Consider the following 24,055-nt stretch of genomic DNA (forward strand, 5'->3'; position numbering starts at 1 on the left):
ACGCGCGGGACGCGGCCATCCCCGGGGAAGACGCTCACGGGCGGTCGTGGCGGCCACACTGGCCGAGCACCGCCGACTACACGCTAAGTACACCCCTGCCCCCCCCCCCCGCCATTGCACGGCACCCTCAGGACATTTGCGTCCATTCCACAGAGGGGTAAACCGAGGCTCGGAGAGGGGAAGAGACTGGCGCAAAGGCACGCGCAGCAAGTCAACGCCACGTGGGGTTTCCCAGCCCCCAGGACTGACCCCGAAGTTGGAGGCAGCGAAGCGGTCGGAGGCAGACACGTTGGCGGAGGCGGTGGTGTGCGCGTAGTAGGCGTTGATGTTGGCCAGCAGGGTGCTCATGACGGCCGGCACCCCCGGGCACATGTACTTGGAGGAGAGGCAGGCGAAGTGGCTGGCGGGGCGAGCGGGAAGCGTTGGGCCCCCAAGTCCCGCCAGGCTGCGCGAGCTCCCCGCTAGAATGCCTCCCTCGCCCCCAAGCCGCGCCCCCGTCTGACTCTACGCCCGGCTCTCTCTGCGTCCCCGGTGTCTGTCTCTCCAACCCCCTAGGCTGCCTCGTCCCTGGTTCTTTTTTTTTTTTCGAGACAGAGTCTCACTCTGTCGCCTGGGCTAGAGTGCTGTGGCATCAGCAACCTCCAACTCCTGAGCTCAAGCGATCCTCCTGCCTCAGCCTCCTGAGCAGCTGGGACTACAGGCGTGCGCCACCACGCCCGGCTCATTATTCCTACATATTTTTAGTTGGCCAATTAACTTCTTTCTATTTTTAGTAGAGACGGGGGTCTCGCTCTTGCTCAGGCTGGTTTCGAACCCCTGACCTTGAGCAATCCTCCCGCCTCGGCCTCCCAGAGTGCTGGGATGACAGGCGTGAGCCGCCGCGCCACCCGGCCTCCTCCCAGCTTCTAACTGTACGGCTGTCTGGTCCCTGTCCCTCCGGCTCAGCCTGGCCCCCTCCTCACCTCCAGGGGAGTCCCGTAGCCCCCCTCCCCCCTACTCCCCTCCCCCCTCCCCACCACACCCGCTCCCTCCCGGGCACCCTCCCACCCAGATCCGCCAGCGTCGGCCTGGCGCCCCCTCCCGCGCCCTGCACCTGCCCCGGCGCCCGCCCCAGCCTGCGGCCTCACGTCATGGCTTGGTAGATGGACTCGACGCCGTAGCGCATGGCGAACTCGTCCACGATCTCCTGGGCCGTCTCGTCGTAGTACACCTTCCAGGCGTCGTCGCCCTTGGCATCGGGGATCTTCACCACCCCGTTGTTCTGCACGTCCGTCACGAAGTGGAATAAATTCTGCCACCCGGGGGGAGAGGGTGTCACGAGCCAGAGGGCAAGGAGCATGGGTCCTTGGAGAGCCGTCCCGGGCTCGCAGGCAGCTTGCGCCGTCCGTCTGTCTGTCCGTTCATCGACGTATTCATCGACGCTTCACCCGCCCACCCATCCAGCTGCCGGAAGTTCACCTGCCCACTCACCCACCCTCTCAGTGATTCGGCCACACAGGCACGTGTGTCCCCGTCTGTCTACCCCCGACTCCACACACCCACCCGCCTGTATGTCTGTCCATCCATCCGATCGCTCATCCGTCTGTCCCCCCACCTGTGTCTATGCACCCCCCCACACACATCTGTCCCCATCCAGCTGCTCAACAGTTCACCATACACGGCCGGGCACGGCGGCTCACGCCTGTCATCCCAGAACTCTGGGAGGCCAAGGCGGGAGGATCGCTCAAGGTCTGGAGTTCGAGACCAGCCTGAGCAAGAGCGAGACCCCGTCTCTACTAAAAATAGAAAGAAATTAATTGGCCAACTAAACATATATAGAAAAAATGAGCCGGGCATGGTGGCACATGCCTGTAGTCCCAGCTACTGGGGAGGCTGAGGCAGGAGGATTGCTTGAGGCCAGGAGTTGGAGGTTGCTGTGAGCTAGGCTGACACCACAGCACTCTAGCCCGGGCCACAGAGTGAGACTCTGTCTCAAAAAAAAAAAAATCACCATACACTCATCCTTCCTTATAATAATTTGACTATCCACCCATCCACCCATCCATCCACCCACCCATCCATCCATCCATCCCATATATCTACCTACAACTTAATCTGTCCATCCAACAATTCATCTACCCATGCATTCAACCATTTATCCCCCAATCTGTCTAACCACCCATCAAGTTATCCACCCATCCATCCTCCATCTTTCCTATCCACCCACCCGTCATCTGCCCAATGACACCGAAATTTACCCGCCTGCTCGTTTATGACCAACGACACCGAAATTTACCCGTCCGCTCATCTAATGGTTCAAGACGCACCCGTCTATCCATCACCCATCTATCCGCGCATCCACCCACCGGCTGGCGCATCCGTCCGCCCAGGCGCTCGCCCGTCCCCCGTCCGTCCTGCCATCCGCCCCTCGCCCGTTTGACCAGGCAAGCATCACCCCTCCGCCCACCAGCATCCACTGAACGCACCAAGCGCCGGGGTGGGAGTTCCCGCCAGGAAGCCCCGGGCGGCCGGAAGAGACAGACGCCAGTGCAGACAGCCCGTCTGTGCGCGCTTAGAGCCGGCCCGGGAGGGAGGAAGGATGGGGCTGGCCCCGGGGGGTGGGGCGGGAGGGCCGGGCGGCGGGCCTCACCTCGTGCAGACAGGTGTACTGGACGTGGTAGGGCGCCACCTTCTCCTCGCCTTTGATCTCCACGCTGATGTGCAGCCGGATGGCGCCGGACACGGCGGACTTGTCGGTTCTCTTGTCTGCAGGACGGGGAGACAGAGACGGCGACTTCAGAACTTCCCAGCTGCGCGCCTTGCGCTATTTCAATGACGCGGCCCTCTTGGAGAATCTGATGCTAGGGCCCGGGTGTCTCTCTTTAGATTGTCCCTCCCAAACCCAGGCTGCGTCTCCCCGTGAGACTCGCTTCCCCACGCGGTTAGGTTTCCGCCTCCCGCCTCAGACCGGCCGCTCCAGGCCCTGCGTCTCCCTGGGAACGAGCTGCCAGGCCCTGCTTCCCCGTGGGACATGGGACCGGGCTTCCCGAGAGTGTGCGCCTCCCCGCCCCTCCACGCCCCGCCCCCGCCCTGCAGGCCCCGCCCCCAGAACCCTCCTCTCACGCCCTGCCCCCTCAGGCCCCGCCCCCAGAACCCCTCCTCTCACGCCCTGCCCCCTCAGGCCCCGCCCCCAGAACCCCTCCTCTCACGCCCCGCCCCCGCAGGCCCCGCCCCCAGAACCCCTCCTCTCACGCCCCGCCCCTCAGGCCCCGCCCCCAGAACCCCTCCTCTCACGCCCCGCCCCTCACGCCCCGCCCCCAGAACCCCTCCTCTCACGCCCCGCCCCTCAGGCCCCGCCCCCAGAACCCCTCCTCTCGCGCCCCGCCCCCGCAGGCCCCGCCCCCAGAACCCTCCTCTCACCCAGGTTGTACCACACGTCCATCTCGCCACTGAGCGTGCGCACCTCGATGATCGTCTGGCCCAGGAAGTCGTCGGACTCCCTCTTGAACCTCTGCTTCACGCGGGATTTGATGTCGTCGTCCTCGTCCCAGACGCGCACCTTGATGCGGTCGGAGGAGTTGTGACACTCGCTGGGGGGCAGGGAGAGGCGTCAGGGGCGGCGGGGCGGGGAGGCCAGCCCGGGGGCCCGTCCTGTGGGCCCCTCCCCCTCCCCCATCCTCCGTGGGGCCGCGCACTCACAAGTGGAAATTCTCCTCCCACACGGGGTTGAGGTTCCCGTAGATGGTTTTTGTCCGCTTCTTGGTCTTGCCGACCTGGACCGTGACGTAGGGGTCGCTGGACCCCGTCTTGTCCTTCGCCTGCAAGCCCTGGGCGCAGACCACTGAAAGGCACACGGGGCGGCACGGCGTGGGCTGGGGAGCCAGGCAGGCAGAGAGCGGCGCCGCCACGCGCTCCAAGCTGTCACGGCGTACGGCTTCGGTGTGGCCCCACAGCCACGGCCCCACAGCCAGGGCCCCACAGCCACGGCCCCACAGCCACGGCCTCACAGCCACGGCCCCACAGCCACGGCCCCACAGCCACGGCCCCACAGCCACGGCCCCACAACCACGGCCCGCCAACCACGGCCTCACAGCCACGGCCCCACAGCCACGGCCCCACAGCCACGGCCCCACAGCCAGGGCCCCACAGCCACGGCCCCACAGCCACGGCCTCACAGCCACGGCCCCACAACCACGGCCCCACAGCCATGGCCCCACAACCACGGCCGCCAACCATGGCCCCACAGCCACGGCCCGCCAACCATGGTCCCACAGCCATGGCCCCACAGCCATGGCCCCACAGCCACGGCCCCACAACCGTGGCCCACCAACCATGGCCCCACAGCCACGGCCCCACAGCCACGGCCCCACAGCCACGGCCCCACAACCGTGGCCCACCAACCATGGCCCCACAGCCACGGCCCCACAGCCACGGCCCCACAGCCAGGGCCCCACAGCCACGGCCCCACAGCCACGGCCTCACAGCCACGGCCCCACAGCCACGGCCCCACAGCCACGGCCCCACAGCCACGGCCCCACAACCACGGCCCCACAACCATGGCCCGCCAACCACGGCCTCACAGCCACGGCCCCACAGCCACGGCCCCACAGCCAGGGCCCCACAGCCACGGCCCCACAGCCACGGCCTCACAGCCACGGCCCCACAACCACGGCCCCACAGCCATGGCCCCACAACCACGGCCGCCAACCATGGCCCCACAGCCACGGCCCGCCAACCATGGTCCCACAGCCATGGCCCCACAGCCATGGCCCCACAGCCACGGCCCCACAACCGTGGCCCACCAACCATGGCCCCACAGCCACGGCCCCACAGCCACGGCCCCACAGCCACGGCCCCACAACCGTGGCCCACCAACCATGGCCCCACAGCCACGGCCCCACAGCCACGGCCCCACAACCGTGGCCCGCCAACCACAGCCTCTAACGCGGCTCGCCAGGCTCATTAGGGAGGAAACACGGAGGGGCCGCGAGCCCATACACGACGGCAGGTGCCCCGGCGCCTCCCAGGGGGACTGGCCCCAGTCGCTCACGAGATCGCCTGCCATTGGCGCCCCTGGGGAGCCCTCCCCTCCACGACTCACATCCTCACCCCTCAGGGGGGCTTCCTGGGGTTACTTCCTAGATAGCCCACGCACCCTGAAACCCCCACCCTCGGGTCTGTTCATGGGGAACGCTAAGCGCCCTCGTTGCTGCGCGGGGCCGTCCCTGGATGGTCCCCGGCGCCCGCGCCATCGCACCAGGCTCTGCGGGGCCGCCGCCCAGGTAAACCATGTGCCCTCCACCCCTTTCCCCCGGCCTTCCTGCTGGGGGGGGCACAAACGAGTCGCGCAGGGACAGAACGTCAGGCGCACGCGCTTGGAGGCACACCTGCCCGCCCGCACTGCGCACGCGCGCGCAGACGCGGGAGGGACACGGGCGCGCACACGTTCACGCAGACTAGGGGCCGACACCCGGCCAGGGCCCCGGGCACGGTGCGCCCCTCACCGGTGATGCTGATCTTCGCCGACCACTTGGAGGTGCCGTCCAGCACGCTCTGCTTCACCGCCTTCATCTGCTGCGTGTGCGCGCTCTTGGTGACCGCGAAGATCTCCTGGATGAGCTCGAAGATCTCGGGCTTGTTGCGCTCCCGGATCTTCATGCGGTCCTTGAGCACCATGATGATGTTCTGCGTCCGGTCCTCCGCCCCGTGCTTGGAGCTCTTCTCCGCCGCACCTGCGGGCGCCCGCGGCCATCGCTGTCCTGGTGCACCTGCTCCTCCTCGGAGCCCCGCCCCTCACATAGCCCCGCCCCCGCAACCACCCCCTCTCGGAGCCCCGCCCCTCATGGAGCCACACCCCTCATCTGAGCCCCGCCCCCTCACATAGCCCCGCCCCTCACATAGCCCCGCCCCTGCAACCACCCCTTCTCGGAGCCCCGCCCCTCATAGAGCCACGCCCCTTCTCGGAGCCCTGCCCTCTCACCGAGCCCTGCCCCCTCATAAAGCCCCGCCCCACAACGACCCCTTCTCTGAGCCCCGCCCCCTCATAGAGCCACGCCCCCGCAACCACCCCTTCCCAGAGCCCCGCCCCTCCTCTGAGCCCCGCCCCTCACATAGCCCCGCCCCCATAACGACCCCTTCTAGGAGCCCCGCCCCTCATAGATAGAGCCACGCCCCTTCTCGGAGCCCTGCCCTCAGTGAGCCCCTCTAAGCCACGCCCCTCATAGAGCCACGCCCAGTCTCTGAGTCACTCCCTCACGCTAAAGCCTGCCACCACTAAGTCTCGCCCCTCTTTCTAGCCCCTTCCCAGGCTAAACCCCTCCCCACTAAGTCCCGCCCATTCCCTCCCTCAGCCACAGCCCTCAACAAGCCCCGCCCCTTCTAGGACCACGCACACAGGCCCCACCCCCTTCATAACCACGCTCTCGCCAAAAGCCCTGCCCCTCTTGGAGCCCCGCCCCTTCTGTGGGCCACACCCCCACTAAGCCCCCTTGGAGCTCCACCCCCAGTGAGCCACGCCCTCGCTAAGCCCCGCCCATCGCCTAACCACACCCCGTTTCTGAGTCACGCCCATCGATAAGCCCCGCCCCTCTGGGCCACGCCCTTTTGCGGAGCCCTGCCTCTTCTTTGGAGGCCCCTCTGATTGGCTCCTCCACCAGCCTCCAATCTGGTCGCCCCCTCCTCCACGCCCCTCCCCCACAGTCCCCTCCCAGTCCGAGCCTCTTCCCTCCTCCGAGCTTGCGCTCGCTCACCCCGCTTCTCCAGGGGACCCTCCTCTTCCCACTACGCCCTCCCGACCCCTCCCGTCTCCTTTCCTGCCCTCGACCCCTCCAAGCCTTTACCCCACGGCCCTGCTCCTCCCTCCCGGCAGCGCCCCACCTCTCAGGACGTCGCGCCCTAGTCCCTCGCCCGGCCCCGTGCTGTCCAGCCCCGCGCCCGCCCCTCCGGCCCCGCGCCCCGCGCCCGCTCCGGCGCTCACGCTGCAGGCAGTCGGCGTTGAGCAGGTCCTGGCACTTCTCGTGGCACTTGACGCCACACTCGGTGCAGCGCATGCCCTGGCGCGCGATGCCCCACAGCAGCCCCTCGCACTCGTAGCAGTAGGTGGGCGTCGTGGCCGTCCACACCTCGAAGTTGTGCGGCGTCGTGCACGAGATGGGGTAGATTAAGGCTTGCAGGGTCTTCTTGTAAACGTGGTTTTTCTGCGGAGGAGTTTGGGGGCGCGGCTGGGGTGCAGCGGCGGCCCTCAGCTGCAAGCGGGCGCGTCCCCGGCCCGGCGCGCCCCGCGCGCCCCAGTGCCCTGCCCGCCCCCCACGCCCTGGGGATCCTCGCTGCCTTACGCCAGTGTCTGTCACGGCCCCCATTCCCAGGGCGGGGGGCTCAGACGCTCGGACACTCCCCGCAGCCCCCAGCCCAGCCCAGCCCACCCGGTGGAGCGAGGCGCCCCACGCACCAGCTCCTCGTTGTTCAGCGTGCTGGAGGCCAAGGCTGAGGTGATGCCCGCTTTCCTGGACTGCACCAGGGACTGTGGAGGGAGGGCCACAGCGGTGGGGGTCACAGCGGTGGGGGTCACAGCGGTGGACACGCAGGGCATCGCCGCCGCCGCCAGGAGAAGAATGCACAGCCACGGACGGGAACGGCGGCCCGCGAGTGGGGGCCACCCGCCACCGATGGGAACACATTGGAAACAAGGTCACGATGGCAGCAGGACGACCAAAGAACCGGGAAGTGACAGAGGTTCTGGCTTAGGAGGGACCCCCAGGAGGCGAGCAGCCCCACACCAGACTCACACGCCTCCCCCACTGCGGGACTTGGGAGCCATGCTTGGGCGCGGTGGCCGGCCACAGAGCAAGACCACCAGCCTCACCATGAACCAAGGCAGCCCGGAGGCCGGGGGAGCCTCACGCTCCGGCCCCTGCCCGTGAGCAGCGGGGCATGGCAAGAGTCCCCGGAACCCGCGAATTGCGGGCTGGCTTGGAAGATCCCAGGGAGGGGCATGTGTGTGTGTAGAGGACATACCCAAGGGGGCCAAGGTCACGGCTACTCACCATGGCCTGAAGTGTCCATGCAGCAGGTGGAGTAGAAACCAGACTCCGTTAGTCCCACAGAACGCCTAAGTCGGCCCCAGGGCCCCGCACGCACCCACGCACAGTTGCTCGGGTCGCGCACTGCTCGAAGCAGGCCCGCTCTGCCGGGGAGTGAGGGAAGGGCGGGGGCGCCTACCAGGTCGCTCACGAGCGGGATGGGCTTCCTCTTGCGGATGTCTGGCATGCTGTCGATGATGATGAGGCCGCCCCCGGGGCTGCAAGACACACAGAGACTTGAGGGTCCAGGCCACCGAGTTCCTCGCCCCGCCATCCCCAGAGGCCCCCCCCTGGGCGGGACACTCAGCCTCTCCGGGCATGAGGAGTTGCATTGCGCTCCCAAACCGGACATGTCCAAGCCCTGACCCGCGTGACCTCCGACGGCGACCTCATTTGGAAATAGGGACCGCGGCAGGTGTAATTACGAGAGGCGAGGCCACGCTGGAGCGAGGTGGGCGCTCGATCCAACACGACCGGCGCCCCTATAAGAACACATGCCTACGCACAGGACGGCCCCGTGGCGACGGGGGCAGAGACTGCACGGGTGCACCCTACAGGCCCACCCTTGCCGGCCAAGAAGTTTGAGCGAGCCGAACCGAAGCAGCGAGAAGGCGCGCGGAAGCCTTCGCCCCTGCAGGTTTCAGGCGCGCGGCCCTGCCCACACCCGCGGGGCGGGCGCACGTCTCTCGCGCACGCTCTTTTGCGCCACCCTCTGTGTGGGCTCCGCCACGGCAAAGCCCTGGGAAGCGAGGGCGCCGGCCTCGGCTTCCCCATCTGGAAAATGGGGAGACAAGGCGGTTGCCCGCCTTGAGCGAACCCCGGGACTAAAATGGGCTCGGCGGCGCCCGGAGCGCGGCGCGCGTTCCGAGTCCGTTTGGGAAGGAGGGGGGGGCTCGAAGCGGACGGAAAAGGGAGCGCTGGGAACTGCGTTTGTGTCGCTGTCTGCTGGGGGCTTTGCCCCCTCCGCAGGCGGATTGGAACGGCCACGGGGCAGACTCTGGAGGGACCTGTCCAGAGCCCCTTTGTTGAGAGGTGCGGCCCTCCTGCAGAGGTTTGTGGCTTCTCTCCAGAAGGTTCTATCAGCCACTGAGAGACGAGCCCTGTGGTGCTAAATTCCTGCTACGGAGGAATTTCCCAGGCCCAGCGGTCGGGCCACCTGCTCCCGGGATTGGGAGTCCCAGCTGCTGTCTCCCTGCCTGCCTCTTGCAAAAGACGCCCAGACGAAGGAGGTCACTGCCGTGCTGCTATTTTATTTTATTTATTTTATTTTTATTTTTTGAGACACAGTCTCACTCTGTGGCCCAGGCTAGAGTGAGTGCCGTGGCGTCGGCCTAGCTCACAGCAACCTCAAACTCCTGGGCTCAAGCGATCCTCCTGCCTCAGCCTCCCGAGTAGCTGGGACTACAGGCATGCGCCACCATGCCTGGCTCGTTTTTTCTATATATGTTTTTAGTTGGCCAATTAATTTCTTTCTATTTATAGTAGAGACGGGGTCTCGCTCTTGCTCAGGCTGGTCTCGAACTCCTGACCTCGAGCGATCCTCCCGCCTCGGCCTCCCAGAGTGCTGGGATTACTGCGCCCAGCCCTCCTACATTTATTTCGATGGGGAAACGACCTTGAATTACGTGAGTGGCTTGTGCAAGGCTCGCACCTCTGTGGCCTCGGTTTCTCCACCTGTAGCCCAGGGACAGCAGGCCCGCCGCCCCCCACCCCTGCCCCCCACCCCTGCCCCGGGGCGGCTGTGAGAATTCAGTGTCTTCCAATCAATCCAAAGATGCCTTTGGCATCTGCCTGTGGTTATTTAGGTGTCTCATGAGCGGGTGGCCACATTGTTTTCTCCCTGATGAATCTGTCCCTTGTCTACACAGGACCCCTCCCCGCCCTCTAGTCGCCTGAGGCTTGGCTGTAAACCAGGCTTGGGCTCTGAGTTCGAAACCGCCTCCCAGCCCAGGTCTGTTACTTACCCGCCTTTGAACCACAGGGATTTGGACATCTCCCCTTCTCCCCGGGCCTGCAGGACAGACGGACAGACAGACATGGTCAGTGTGGTCACCACTTCCCCTCTCCCTAGGGCAGGATGCATACCCACTCCTGCCTCCCTTTGGGCTGGAAGTCAGAAGGCCTGGGTCCTGGTCCTGGCTGTGTGTCCTTAGGGAGCTCCCTGGCTCTCTCTGGGCCTCAGTTTGCCCATGTGTAAAATGGGCTGGAGGAGAGAGGAGGCCCTGTCCTCAATGGACCCGAGGCCCTCTCCCCATTGACCAAACCCGGGGATCTAGCATCATCTCCAGGAAGAACTCGTGCTCTGTAGCCCTGGGATCCTCGGTGGCTACGATTTCTCTGATCCGAGAACACTTACAGGATCCCGTCACCCCCCAAACTCCCCGAGGCCTCACCGGCTCGCCTGCTTGCATGCCCCAGGGACTGTGCCTGAGCGGTGCCCCTGGCTTGGTGTTCTCCCGCCTTCTGCACCTGACCGGCCTCCTCCGATGGCTCAGATCTCAGCACAGAACCAGGGCCGGCACCCCCCTCCCTCCCCTCCACCCAGCACCCAAAGGGTTAACGTGGGAGCCATGGGGGCGGGCAGAGCTCGACTGAAAGGTCGGTGGAAATATTTTGGAGATCATGTCTCCTTGAGTGCCGCCTTCTCCCTGGAGTTTTCCCGATTGCCTTGGATTCGTTTTATGCCTTTTCTATGAAACCCAGAGACCTTGCCCATATTTATTTTTCTTGTCATATCACTAGTTCTACAGTTTTGTTTTTTTTTTTGTCTTGTCATGTATGGTTCTAGCAGTAGCTGGTGGGTTTTTTTTTATTTTTTATTTATTTTTTATTTTTTTGAGACAGAGTCTCGCTTTGTTGCCTAGGCTAGAGTGAGTGCCGTGGCGTCAGCCTAGCTCACAGCAACCTCCAACTCCTGGGCTCAAGCGAGCCTCCCGCCTCAGCCTCCCAAGTGACTACAGGCATGCGCCACCATGCCCGGCTAATTTTTTCTATATATATTAGTTGGCCAATTAATTTCTTTCTATTTATAGTAGAGACAGGGTCTCGCTCTTGCTCAGGCTGGTTTCGAACTCCTGACCTTGAGCAATCCACCCGCCTCAGCCTCCCAGAGAGCTAGGATTACAGGCGTGAGCCACCACGCCCGGCCGTTTTTTTCCTCCATTTAATCTGCAGCCTTAAGTTAAAATCATTCAATAGGCTTCTCCCCATACATGCTTTTCTACCTTTTGAATTTAGAACCACATGGATATGTCATTAAGTCGAAAAAATAAAATTCTGCCGGGTGTGGTGGCTCACGCCTGTGATTCCAGTGATTCGGGAGGCTGAGGTGGGAGGATCGCTTGAGCCCAGGAGTTCAAGATCAGTCTGGGCAACATAGCAAGACCCTATCTCTAAAAAAATGGAAAAAAAAAAAAAAGAGCCAGGCATGATGGTGGCATTTGCAGTCCCAGCTACTCAGGAGGCTGAGGCAGGAGGATCGCTTGAGCCCAGGAGTTTGAGGCTGCCGTGAGCTATATAACATGCCATGGCGCCCCAGCCTGGGCAACAGAGCAAGACCCTCAGCTTGGAGGGTCGCCCTGGATGGCGACCCTGCTCTGTCCCCAGCCCAGAGTGAGCTGGATGAATCAAGGAATAGAGGAATGGCCTCAACTCTGCTGCCCACCTGAACCGTCACCCCGATTCTGGCGTTAATTCTGTTTTTCACCTGATTCCTTCTCCCACACTCACCTGACCTCAGACGGGTCCCCAACTCCCGCAGTGACCTCCATTTTGACCCCAGGTGCTAGCTAACCCCTTTGCCTAGCACCAGTTCCAACCCTGACCTCTGACCTCTGACTGTGGCTCTAGCCCCGACCTTCATCCTTGACCCCTGACATGGCTGTAGCTGTCAGCCCCAAGCTCCAGCCGCCTCTCCCCCCTCCGCGCTGGCAAAGTCCAGGCTGGCGCGGGGCAGGAGGCTGGGCTGGACGTGGGCGGGGCCAGGCTGGAGGCGGGAAAGGTCGCATTAGCAGGGGCGGGGCCAGGCGTGGTGTCCAGGGACTGGGAGTCCGCACAAGTGGGCTAGTGTGGGAGGGTGTGGGCGTGGCCAGAATGTGGGCGTGGCCAGACTGTGGGTGGGGCCAGGGAAGGGTGTGGGAACGTCATTGGTCATGGCCAATCTGGGTGGGGCTGGAGACATTGGGCGTGACCACTCGGGGTGTGGCTGAGAAATTGGGCGTGGCCAGGCAGGATGTGGGTTGGGCATGGGGAAGGCGTGAGGCGTGTGTGGGCGTGGCCTGGGAAGGGCGGGTGGGTGGGGCATGATGGAGTGTTGGGTGTGGCCAATCTGATGTGGGTGGGGCATTGGGCGTGGCCGTGCCGGGTGTCTGAGTAGGAGCAGTGGGTGTGGCCAGGCCAGGCATGGGCAGGGCCAGGTGGGTGTGGGCGTGGCCTGGTGTGGTGGGCGGGGCCTCCCGTTTACTCACCTCCTGCAGCTGCATCCGCACCTTGTTGAAGGCCCGCAGCCAGTTGGCCTTGGCCCTGGACATGGAGTCCTGACCCTCCTGGCCTTCTTCATCCTCTGGTGGCCTGAAACTGAGGCAGGGAACGCCGAGAGGCTGCAAGGCCAGCCCTCCATGACTCTGACCCTCCCTTGACCTCTGCTCTCCGAGTGACCCTTCTTCCCCGGGGCCTCTCTGGCCCCTCAGAGACACTAGGACCCACCTGCGTCCCCTCCGGCCCTCGCCCCTCCCCGACACCTTCACGGTGCCTTTCCCCACTCCCGGCCCCTCTCAGCCTTCCAAACCCTGTTTGCACAGGCTCCTCCCGAAGCCCTGTGACCTCAGCACGCCCTAAGGTCACCACCTGTAGCAGCCCTTCGTGACCCCACCGAGCCGCCTGTGAGCTCCCCAATTCACCCGCCACTTCTGGTCCCTTCAGTAACCCCACCGCCCTGTAGTGACAACTTCCAGCCCCGGCAACGCCCAGGTCCACGCCGGCCCCACCGGCCGGGGGACCTGTCACAGCCCCTCCCGCCCCTCCGCCAGCTCCCGTTACCTCTCCTCAGCCTTGGAGGGCTCGGGCTCCTGGCCGGCCACAGGCGCCTCCTCGGGCGTGGCTGGCTTGGGGGCCTCGGCAGGCGGGGCGGGGGCCTTGTCCTCCTTCCCCGGGGCGGCCGGTGGGAGGCTGACGCGCTTGAAGTCTTTGGCCTCCGCCACCACGGCCTCCTCCCGCCGGGCGTAGCTGTCCAGATCGTCCGGCACCTCCTCCTCCTCCTCCTCCTCCTCCTCCAGCTCCTCCTCGTCCTCGGGCAGCTCCTCCTCCTCCTCCAGGAAGTCCTCCAAGTCCTCCTCCAGCTCCTCCTCGTCCTGGTCCCAGCGAGGCGAGTCTTTGCGGTAGCTCACGGAGCTGTGGCAGGAGTGGTAGGAGTCTCCGTCCCGCTCGTCCTCCAGCTCGGATCCCTGCAGGCTCTGCTCGTCGGGGTCGAAGTCCTCGCTCAGCTGCGAGCTGCCCTGGCTCAGCTCCCCCGAGGAGGCGTAGCGGCTGCTGCCCGTGGGGCTGCGGGGACAGGCTGGGGCTCAGGGGCCGGGGCACCGGGCGGCCACCTGCCCCAGCCCCGCCACGCGGATCCCGTCACCTAGCCATTCCCTCAGCACTCATTGAGCGCCGACGGCGTGCCCGGCCCCATGCTAGAGATGGCAGAAAACACAGCCACCAACAAAAGAGACTCGAGTCTGGCGGGGGCAGGGGAGGAGAGAGGCACACGGACCTGGGGGCCCCGGATCGGCGTCCCTGCCAGGCCCCTCAGACACCTGGAGCTGCTGAAACTCGAACGGGGGGTGGGGGGGCCAGGCCTGGCTTTCCGTGTCCCCGGCTCCAACCTGGGCTTCCCGTGGGCCTCCCACCGCCGAAGCCCTCTAGCCACCATCCTCCTCTGCTGGCCTCCCTGTGGTGGGTGCCCTCGCCTCCCCGCACCCACCTCCCTGGGCCCCGTCCCGGTCCGGCCTCTTCTGTCCCTGCCGGATGCTCTCCACTGTTCCTGCTTCCCTTGGAAGCCGCAGGGGCGCCTTGGAATCATAAATGTAACCACATCCCCCTTCCCGCCTTGCTGTGGCTCCCTAGTGCCTTGGAATAATAAAGCCCATTCTAGGCCCGGGCGCGGTGGCTCACGCCTGTCATCCCAGCACTCTGGGAGGCCGAGGAGGGAGGATCGGTCGAGCTCAGGCGTTCGGGACCAGCCTGAGCAAGAGCAAGACCCGACTCTACTGAAAAGAAAATAGAAAGAAATTATCTGAACAACTAAAAATATAGAGAGAACAAATTAGCCGGGCGTGGTGGCATGTGCCTGTAGTCCCAGCTACCAGGGAGGCTGAGGCAGGAGGATCGCTTGAGCCCAGGAGTTGGAGTTTGCTGTGAGCGAGGCTGACGCCACGGCACTCTAGCCGGGTGACAGAGTGAGACTCTGACTCAAAAAAAAAAAAAAAAAAAATTCTAGCCTCACGTGGTCCGTACCCTCCAGCGCCCCCCCTTCTCTCCACGCTGGCCTCCTCACTGGTCCTCCAGCACCCTAAACCCATGCCCACCCCAGGGCCTCCACACCTGCTCTGCTCGCTCCCGTGTCTGTTTTGTCTGGCAAACTCCTACTCATCCCTGGGAACCCATGGGCACCTCACTTCCTGGGGTGAAAGGCCGCCGCCTCTGGCCAGGCCAGGCCCCCGTTATACGCGCCTCGTTTCCACCCTGAATCGAGCGCAGCGTGACCGGAAGGGATATCCCTCTCTGCTGAAAGGCAGGCGGGAGGACGTGGGGGCCACCACTCAGCTCTCAAAGAATAAAACAAACAAAAATGTCGTGTCCATTGCAGAAATGGAGGGGAAGCTGGTAGGAGGACAGGGCCTCTGAAGAGAGTCTGAACAAGGAAGTCACCAACGCAGGTAAAAAGAGATCTCATTCTTTGCTTTCGTCCTACGAACACAGGGTGGCTCACGCGCACAGGATTTGTGGGAAGAACGCTGGGGCAAACAAGCCCAGGCGAGTTTGACTCTACTCCCACTTCTGCCACAGAATGTTTTACCTTGAGTAACTCATTTCATTTCCTGGGACCGTATTTTTTTTTTTTTTTTTTGAGACAGAGTCTTGCTCTGTTGCCCAGGCTAGAGTGAGTGCCGTGGCGTCAGCCTCGCTCACAGCAACCTCAGACTCCTGGGCTCAAGCAATCCTCCTGCCTCAGCCTCCCGAGTAGCTGGGACTACAGGCACGCGCCACCATGCCCAGCTAATTTTTTCTATGTATTTTTAGTTGGCCAATTAATTTCTTTCTATTTTTGGTAGAGACGGGGTCTTGCTCTTGCTCAGGCTGGTCTCGAACTCCTGAGCTTGAGCGATTCTCCCGCCTCGGCCTCCCAGAGTGCTGGGATGACAGGCATGAGCCACCGCGCCCGCGCCTGGCCCCTGGTTTGTTGTTGTTGTTGTTGTTGTTTTTTAAGAGACGAGGTCTTGTCTTGTTGTCCGGGCTGCACTCAAGTTCCTGGGCTCCAGTGATCCTCTGGTCCTGGCCTCCTGGGCAGCCGGGACTACAGGCACATGCCACCATGCCCAGCTAGGGTGCTCACTATTTTAAAATGTTTCTTCTAAAAAAGTTATGTCTGTAAACTATTAAGCTTTATGTAATATATAAAAAAATATGGAAAAATTCAAAATAAAATTGCTTAGTACCTGCAAAAAAAAAATACTTCAATGCTAAACGCTGAGTGGGAAGCTTAGCAAAGTTTTCTATAAATTCCATTTTATTCAAACCCTCCACAGCTCTATCCAACAAAGCTTTCTGCAAAGACGGCGATGTTTTCTATCCGCGGTGTTCCAATTTGGTGGCTAAACGTGGCTTTTGTACAACAGAAGGACTGAGATTTTTTTTTTTTGAGACAGAGTCTCGCTCTGTGGCCCAGGCTAGAGTGAGTGCTGTGGCGTCAGCCTCGCTCACAGCAACCTCAATCTCCTGGGCTCAAGCGATCCTCCTGCCTCAGCCTCCCGAGTAGCTGGGACTACAGGCATGCGCCACCATGCCCGGCTAATTTTTTTTATTTTTATTTTTTTTCTAGAGATGGGGTCTCACTATGTTGTCCAGGTTGGTCTTAAACTCCTGGCCTGCAAGCGAGCCTCCCATCTCAGCCTCCCAAAGTGTCAGATGACAAGCGTGAGCCACTGCACCCAGCCAAGCTCATGGAATTTTCTGGCAAGGTGTTAGGGAAAGAAAGGGCCCTACTGCCCACAGGAAAGTTAGGGTTCTGCTCTGCTGGACACCCCGCCCTCTGCCCCCAGGGGTCCCCGGCCCCACCCGCTCCCCGCTCAGACCCGCCCCACGGCTACCTGAGGGCCCTTGGCTCGGAGAACTCCTCGTAACTGTGCATGGAGTCGCTGTAGGATTCCCGGGAGCCCAGGGGCGGGGGGCGGACGGAATACTGGTGGACAGAGGCGTTGGGTTGCGACGTCGTGTAGTAGGGGGGCGGGATGCTGTTGCTCGTCTCGCTGCGGTAGTCGCTGTCTCGGTCATCCACGGCACTGTCGGGGTCATCGTCTGGAAGGGAGAGGAGGGGAGGGGAGGAGGGGTGAACGGAAGGGAGGGAGCCCAGGGACGGAGGCCAGCGCAGCCTCCCAGACCAAGGGTCTGTGTGGCCAACCCAAGAAGGGACATTTTTTACCAGAATGGATGGATGACGGCGGGTCATGTTAATAGAGGTATAGGCTTTAGAACAAGGGAGGTGAAAAGCCTGCTTTACGTGGGGCAAATGGGACCTGGAGCCTAGGGTGTGGAGCAGCCTCTGCAACGTAATGACAACAGGGACACAGCGGAGGGCAACCCCCTTCAGCTGGCGCGTGAGGAAGGGCTTTGCTAAAGTCCGGGCTCTCTGAAAGCGCGGTGGGAGTTTTCCCCCGGGCAGCTGGTTTCCGTGCCGGCAGCCGCACTCGCGCTCAGGGAGAGGTCGGAGGGAGGGCAGGAGCACAAGGCGGAGGAAATGCCCTTTCACCCTCAGAGGTTTGCTCAAGTCCCAGCGGATGGGACGCTGGGCCGGCAGGACCGCCACGTGCCCGGCCCGTCGCCAGAGCGAACGGGGCGCGGCCGCCAACCGCCAAGAGCGCAGGGAGAAGTCAAGGCTATTTGGGTTTGGCTTCCTCAGTAAAGAGAAAGACGGTTGGTTTCCGCAACCCCTAAAGAAAACGTCCGAATTCTGAAAGCAACGGGGCTGGGCAGCGGGTGTTTGGGGACGGCACCTTTACTCCTCCCTGAACCTTCTGGAAGAAAACGACTTCGGCAGCACACGCGTTGCTTTCAGCACGGAGGAGAACGACAAAGTTTTCTCCGTTGTGAAAGCAGAGCAAGAGGAGCGCGCGAGGCGTGGGAGGGGAGGGGAGGGAGGCCAGTTCGAAGACCTTGACTGCATTTAGAGGCCGCGGCATCAGGGCACTTAGATTGTCTCGGCACAGCGGAGAATTTATTTAGAAAGCAGCACTTGGGCTGCAAATAAATAGCCTGCAAAAAACCACTCAAATGCTGACACGGAGGTTCGCGGCAACTTCCACTGTGGGGTTTATTGGCTGACGATTTTATGCAGCAGGGAGCGATCTGCACCTCTTGAAAAAAAATTTTTTTTATATAATTTTTCGTAGAGATGGGGGTCTCACTATGCTGTCCAGGCTGGTCTCGGACTCCGGGCCTCACACAATCCTCCCACCTCAGCCTCCTGGGTAGCTGGGGTTACAGGCGCTGGGCCAGGGGTCCTCAAAGCTTTTCAGCAAGGAGGGGCCCGTCCGCCGGCCCTCAGACCGTTGGAGAGCGCGCTGCGGCCCGGGACAAGCCGGCTGCTAAGCAGGACAGGCAGCGGCGGCGAAGACACCCCGGCCGGCTGCGTAAATGTCCTCGGCGGGCCGCACGTGGCCCGCGGGCCGTAGTTTGAGGACGCCCGCGCTAGCCACTGCGCCTGGCTTGGTTCGTACCATTATCAAAGTCTTTGAGTATTTTTGCTCATTTGCCAGATATTTGTGTGTATTTCTTACTTTATGATTTTAACTTTCTAATTCCTTTTCAGCTAATTGAGTACATTTTTATATGTTTGAAAAATATATCTGGGCCGGGGGCGGTGGCTCACGCCTGTCATCCCGGCACTCTGGGAGGCCGAGGAGGGAGGATCGCTTGAGGTCAGGAGTTCGAGACCAGCCTGAGCAAGAGCGAGACCCTGTCTCTACTAGAAATAGAAAGAAATTAATTGGCCAACTAATACATATAGAAAAAATTAGCCGGGCATGGTGGCACATGCCTGTAGTCCCAGCTACTCGGGAGGCTGAGGCAGGAGGATTACTGGAGGTCAGGAGTTCAAAACCAGCCTGAGCAAGAGCGAGACCCCGTCTACTATAAATAGAAAGAAATTAACTGGCCAACTAATATATATATAGACAAAATTAGCCGGGCATGGTGGTGCGTGCCTGTAGTCCCAGCTACTCGGGAGGCTGAGGCAGGAGGATTGCTTGAGCCCAGGAGTCTGAGGTTGCTGTGAGCGAGGCTGACGCCACGGCACTCACTCTAGCCCGGGCAACAGAGCGAGACTCTGTCTCAATAAAAAAAAAAAAAAAAGAAAAGGAAAATATATCTGAATTCTTGTTAATGTGGCGAGCTATCCAAAAATTAATTTCGTACTTAGACGGATAAAGCTGTCTTGACTTGCCCCCCTGAGTTATTTTGCTTTTAGAAAAACCCTAAATTCGTGTTCGGCCTGCAAAGGTGAGCGTATCTAGGCCACCCTGCTTCCTGGTCTCCCACTTGGCCCGGGCCACTGCGGCCTGCTGGCCCTCATCCCGCCGCTCTGGATAGATGTGTCTCTGGCTGGCCGCTTTTCCTCCCAGTTATCTGGGCTTTCGGTACTTGGGCAAATCAGCGTTCTTTCCACCAAATCGTCCTTGACAAGGCTGGGACCTGGCCAGGCGAACCCCACGACGCTGCGTACACGGTCCCCGGGTCATTCCTGCTTCTGACACGTCGTTTATGAGGCACGCGGCGTTTCTAGCTGGATTCTTTTTGCTTTTGCTTAGTTCTGCTTTTCACCAAATAGCGCTTGACCAAATTGCCTTCATTTTCACCCACTTCTGTTGCGACCGCATGGCCTGCTTCTAGCTCAATTGTCTTTCCTTTTCGACCCAATCATCAGCTTTCGCCGCACTGGTTTTAGCCAAAAACGTCTTTGCTTTTGACCGGCTTGTTCGTTTCTGGCGAACCGGTCGCGAGGAAGCCTGCCCTGCCTGCCCGACACCTCTTGTCGCAGAACTGACTTTTAACCGACTTGTTTTTGACAAATCGCAGTGGGCCAAAGTGCCTGCAAGCAGCGTCCCTGGTCCTGGAGTTGGGCTTGGCCACCAGGACGTGGGGAAGGAGCGAAGGAGTCCCCAGCTGGGGGAGGAGACAGAAGGGGGCGGATTCGTGATCGGACTAGAGGACTGGATTTCTCTAGAAGGGGCAGGATATGGGAGAAAGGGAGAAAAATGGACATTTATATTTGCCTGGTGCAGGGGCTCATGCCTGTGATGCTAACATGTTAGGAGGCTGAGGAGGGAGGGTCGCTTGAGGCCAGGATTTTGAGAGCAGACTGGACAGCATAGCAAGACCCCATCTCTACAAAAAAATATAAATTGGCGTGTGTGTGTGTGCATGGCTCGTGGGCTCTCCAGGGTGGAGGTGGCAAATGAAGGAAGGAATGCAGGTGGCTGGGGGGATTGACGAGCTGAAGCCCCTGGAGTGCTGTCTCTCCCTGAGGGTCCCTGCCCCACTTCTGTGTTGGAGACCCCTCCCCACCCGCCCCCTCTGGCCTCACACTTCCAGGTGCAGGGGGGATGGGAAGACAGGAGGCGGGGAGGGGTCTCGGGAGAGGAAATGAGGCTGCACATGGGGAGGCTGGGGGTGTCACGAGGCCCACCCCGCCCGCACAGAGCAGGGCCCTCAGACAGGCGTTTGTGGGTGGGAGGTCTTTCCCACCCTGGGGCCCCAGCGGGTCAGCCCTCCCCGTGTGCTGGGCGGTCCCCTGGTCCCCACGGTGCCCCCCCAACCCCACACCTCCGCCCCACGGCCCCCACCCCACGGCCCCACCCATGGCCCCGCCCCTCGGGCCCCACCCAACAGGCCCCACCCCACGGGCCCCACCCCACGGCCCCGCCCCTCAGGCCCCACCCCACGGCCCCGCCCCTCAGGCCCCTACCCCACGGCCCCCACCCCACGGCCCCGCCCCTCGGGCCCCGTCCCCACGGCCCGCCCCATGGACCCCCCCACGGCCCTCACCCCCACGGCCCCGCCCCCAAGGCCCCCTGTTCTCACTGCCCCCGCCCCCACAGCCCCCGCCCCAACAGGCCCCGCCCCCACGGCTCCCCCCACCCCCACAGCCACCCCCCCCACGGGCGTCCCGAGCGCGGGTGGGGGGACTCACTCTGCTGCTCGCCCCAGCCGAAGTAGTTCCAGTTGCCTGTGGAGAGAGGGGAGACGGTGACGCGGGGCGACAGAGGGTGGCGGGGTAAATGGCCCCGGTTTGCCGCCGGGCGCGGAGTGGACGTGGGAACCGGGTCCCAGCCCCTCGGGCGCGGGCGCGGAAAGGCTCGCGGGCCGGATACGCGGCGCCCGACGCCCCCGCGGGCGGGCATGTCGCTCGCACTGGGATGCGCAGCGCAGAGATTCGGGACAAGCCGCCCACCCCCGCGGCACCGGGTACCAGGGACCGGGCTCTGTGACCCTGGGCGCCTCCTCTGGGGAGCACGGGTGACAAACCGCTCTGGGGAGGGCCGGGCGGTCCGTGCAGAGAGGTGAGAGGTGAGAGGCGGCCTCCGTCTCCCAAATGGAGCCCGGCCTGGCGTCGGCGCACCTGCGCAGGTGTCCCTCGCCACCAACCCGCCACACCGCGCCTGCCCGGCCCCTCCGCGGCCACCCCCGGGAGGGCCGGGGCTTGTGGTTCTTTCCCGGCGGGGACGACCCCCCCACCCCGGCCGGGGAAGGCGAGGGGCTGTCTCCCAACCGCGCCCCAGGTCGCTGTGGGAACCGCACCCCCGCCCCCGCGCCCCGCGGGCCCGTCCCCACCGCTCCGGGCGCACCCCCGGGGGCTCACGGACACAGGGACGGCGGGAGGGGCAGGAGGGGGAGGGGGCAGAGTGGGGCGCAGGGGCCCCACGGGGTGCTGTGCGGGGTGTGAGACCTGCCGCTCTGTCAGCGTGGGGACTGGGACCGCGAGGGAGGGACCCGCGCTTGGCCCGCGGGGACGGGCCTAGGTGCGCCCGCGGGGCACAGTGGCAGGAGAGGCGACCGTGGCGCCCGCAGACCTGGGTTCGAATCCCAACTCTGCCACTTGCCAGGGGTGTGGGGTGGGCTTGGGCAAGTCACTTCTCCTCTTTGGGGGCCTCAGTTTCCCCCTCCAAGAAAATGGGCGGGTGAAACAGCCCCTGTCCGGCGAGCGGGCGTCGCGTCTGTCCCGCCGTCTGGCCGTGGACTGTGCGCCGGGAACGGCGCGGTGACTGAGTCAGGCGGGGACAGCCGGGGCGTCCCGACAGCCCTGGGGGGGGGCAGCTGTCGCACTGTGCCATTTGCGCGGAGGGCCTCGCGGAGGGCCACGTAGCAAGGCAGGACCCAAACCCGCGCCTCGGCTCTCTTCTTTCGGCACGCGGGGCTGCGCAAGTGGGACTGCGTCCCTGGGGGGGGGGGCAGGGCGGGGGCGGGGCTTCCGCGGACCCCAGGGAGGACCCGAGGGGCACTTACAGCACTGGTTGCTGGGGACGGGCAGAGGCTTGTCGCGGTCGTCTTGGAAGGAGTACTGAGGCAGGAGAGGGAGGGAGGGCTCGTCTCAGGGGGGGCAAGTCGGCGACCGGGGTGGCTCTGTGCCGCCCCGCCCCGGCTCCCACCTCCCACCTCCGCCCCTTCTCCGCGAGGAGGACACGGGTGTTGGCAGAGAAAGAAAGAGACACACGCACACAGAGACAGAGAGACAGCAGGAAAGAGAGACAGAAAAAAGAGGCCGGGTGCAGAGGCTCATGCCTGTCATCCTAGCACACTAGAAGGCCGAGGGGGGCGGATTGCTCGAGGTCAGGAGTTCGAAACCAGCCTGAGCAAGAGCGAGACCCCGTCTCTACTAAAAATAGAAAGAAATTAATTGGCCAACTAATATATATGGAAAAAATGAGCTGGGCATGGTGGCGCATGCCTGTAGTCCCAGCTACTCGGGAGGCTGAGGCAGGAGGATCGTTTGAGCCCAGGAGCTTGAGGTTGCTGTGAGCGAGGCTGACGCCACAGCACTCTAGCCCGGGCGACAGAGTGAGACTGTCTCAAAAAAAAAAAAAAAAAAAAAAAAAGACTAACACGTGAATGTCACCTCTTTGAACTTCATGCCGTCCCCTAAACAGTGCTCTCGTCCGGCCTGCCCCTTCTTCCCCGACCCTAACCTCCCCACGCTGTCCTCTGGGGCCTCCCTGCTCTGCTGTGACACGAAGCCAGGAAGCAGGGGAACGGCACGGAGCAGCGGCAGGACGGGGTCAGGGTGGTGGGGACGGGGCAACTTTTACGAAATTGGCAAGTGTCCCTGCAGAGTCCAAGGGCCGAGGGGGCAGGAGAGGATGTGAGAACCTCTGCCAGGGCTGGAGTGTGTTTTTGTGGTTATTTTTTATTTGTTTGTTTGTTTGAGACAGAGTCTCGCTCTGTCACCCAGGCTAGAGTGCCGTGACATCAGCCTTGCTCACAGCAACCTCAGACTCCTGGGCTCAAGCGATCCTCCTGCCTCAGCCTCCCAAGTAGCTGGGACTACAGGCATGCGCCACCATGCCCGGCTAATTTTTTCCATATATATTAGTTGGCCAAATAATTTCTTTCTATTTTTAGTAGAGATGGGGTCTCGCTCTTGTTCAGGCTGGTTTCGAACTCCTGACCTCAAGCGATCCGCCCACCTCGGCCTCCCAGAGTGCTAGGATTATAGACGTGAGCCACCGCGCCCGGCACAGTTTTTTCGATATATTTTTAGTTGTCCAGCTAATTTCTTTCTCTTTATAGTAGAGACGGGGTCTCGCTCTTGCTCAGGCTGGTCTCGAACTCCTGGCCTTGAGCGATCCTCCGGCCTCGGCCTCCCAGAGAGCTGGGATTATAGACGTGAGCCACCGCGCCAGGCCCCGCTGTTTTCTTTTTTAAGGGCGTTTGGCAGGCTTGAGTGGACTGGGATGGTTCTGGCTGGTGGGCCGCACCTTCCCGCAGCCCGTGACTGCTCTGAGACTGGACCACGCGGGCCGGCGCTGTAGTCGGGTCGCGGAGAGCCAGCCACACAGGCGTGGGGCCAGACAAGCTCGGAGAGAGACGCAGAGAGACAGACACTCACCTCGTCCTGGTCCCGCATGGCGTTGAGCTGCTCCAGCTTCTTGGCCCAGTAGCGGGCCTCCTCTTCGGGGATGTCTGCAAGGAGCCGGCGGCCATGAGCCTGGAAGCCCCCTCCGGCCCGGCCTCCATCCTGCGGGGCTCCGGGGCTCCAGCCCCGCCCGGCTTGCAGGCTCTCGGGCAAAGCCTGGGACTGGGGTGGGTGGACCCCAGGCTCGGGAGGGTGGGGGAGTGGAAGGGGCCTGAGGGACAGCCCGGACCCCCGCCCCCACCCAGCTGCCTTGGGAATGAAGGGAAGAGGAGGGGGGCTGGGGCCGCATCACCAGGTGGGGAAGGGGGAGGCGGGGGTTCTAGAAGGATCCTGCGGAGGCGCTTCCGGGAAAGGCAGAGGGGACTCCCTGCCTCTGTCTCTGTGTGCCCCTGTCTCTGTCTGTCTCTCTGTCTCTGCCAGCCCCCAGCTCTCCCCTACAGACTAAGGTGTCACCAAGAGCCAGCAGGGACAGCTCAGACCCCAGTCCCGGGGGTTGAGAGGCGCCTGCCACCCCTTGCACCCTCCAGGGGCTGGGACACGCGCTGCGTGCAGCAGTGTGGCAGGCTGGGGCCCTGCAAGCTGGTAAACTCTGCAGGGGCGGGGCCTGGTGGGCAGG

The 24,055-nt window shown here is 62.9% G+C and overlaps 1 protein-coding gene across 2 annotated transcripts in view; it reads right to left on the minus strand.

The window, feature by feature from the left end:
• UNC13A (unc-13 homolog A) overlaps positions 1–24,055 on the minus strand; it is a 66,850-nt gene that overhangs the window by 28,848 nt on the left and 13,947 nt on the right. For both annotated transcript variants that reach the window (XM_076001521.1, XM_076001520.1), the window contains exons 6-22: positions 23,413–23,486; positions 21,813–21,867; positions 20,500–20,535; positions 16,403–16,610; positions 13,095–13,595; positions 12,524–12,632; positions 10,022–10,068; positions 8,197–8,275; positions 8,022–8,027; positions 7,427–7,498; positions 6,956–7,175; positions 5,484–5,711; positions 3,679–3,820; positions 3,400–3,569; positions 2,630–2,745; positions 1,128–1,291; positions 250–400 (exon numbers count right to left, since the gene is read on the minus strand). In XM_076001521.1, coding sequence (XP_075857636.1) covers positions 250–400; positions 1,128–1,291; positions 2,630–2,745; positions 3,400–3,569; positions 3,679–3,820; positions 5,484–5,711; positions 6,956–7,175; positions 7,427–7,498; positions 8,022–8,027; positions 8,197–8,275; positions 10,022–10,068; positions 12,524–12,632; positions 13,095–13,595; positions 16,403–16,610; positions 20,500–20,535; positions 21,813–21,867; positions 23,413–23,486 — 2,378 coding nt within the window. The remainder of the gene's footprint in view (positions 1–249; positions 401–1,127; positions 1,292–2,629; positions 2,746–3,399; positions 3,570–3,678; positions 3,821–5,483; positions 5,712–6,955; positions 7,176–7,426; positions 7,499–8,021; positions 8,028–8,196; positions 8,276–10,021; positions 10,069–12,523; positions 12,633–13,094; positions 13,596–16,402; positions 16,611–20,499; positions 20,536–21,812; positions 21,868–23,412; positions 23,487–24,055) is intronic.

The sequence above is a fragment of the Microcebus murinus genome, chromosome 4 (genome assembly GCF_040939455.1).
Source record: "Microcebus murinus isolate Inina chromosome 4, M.murinus_Inina_mat1.0, whole genome shotgun sequence".
NCBI classification, from domain to species: domain Eukaryota; kingdom Metazoa; phylum Chordata; class Mammalia; order Primates; family Cheirogaleidae; genus Microcebus; species Microcebus murinus.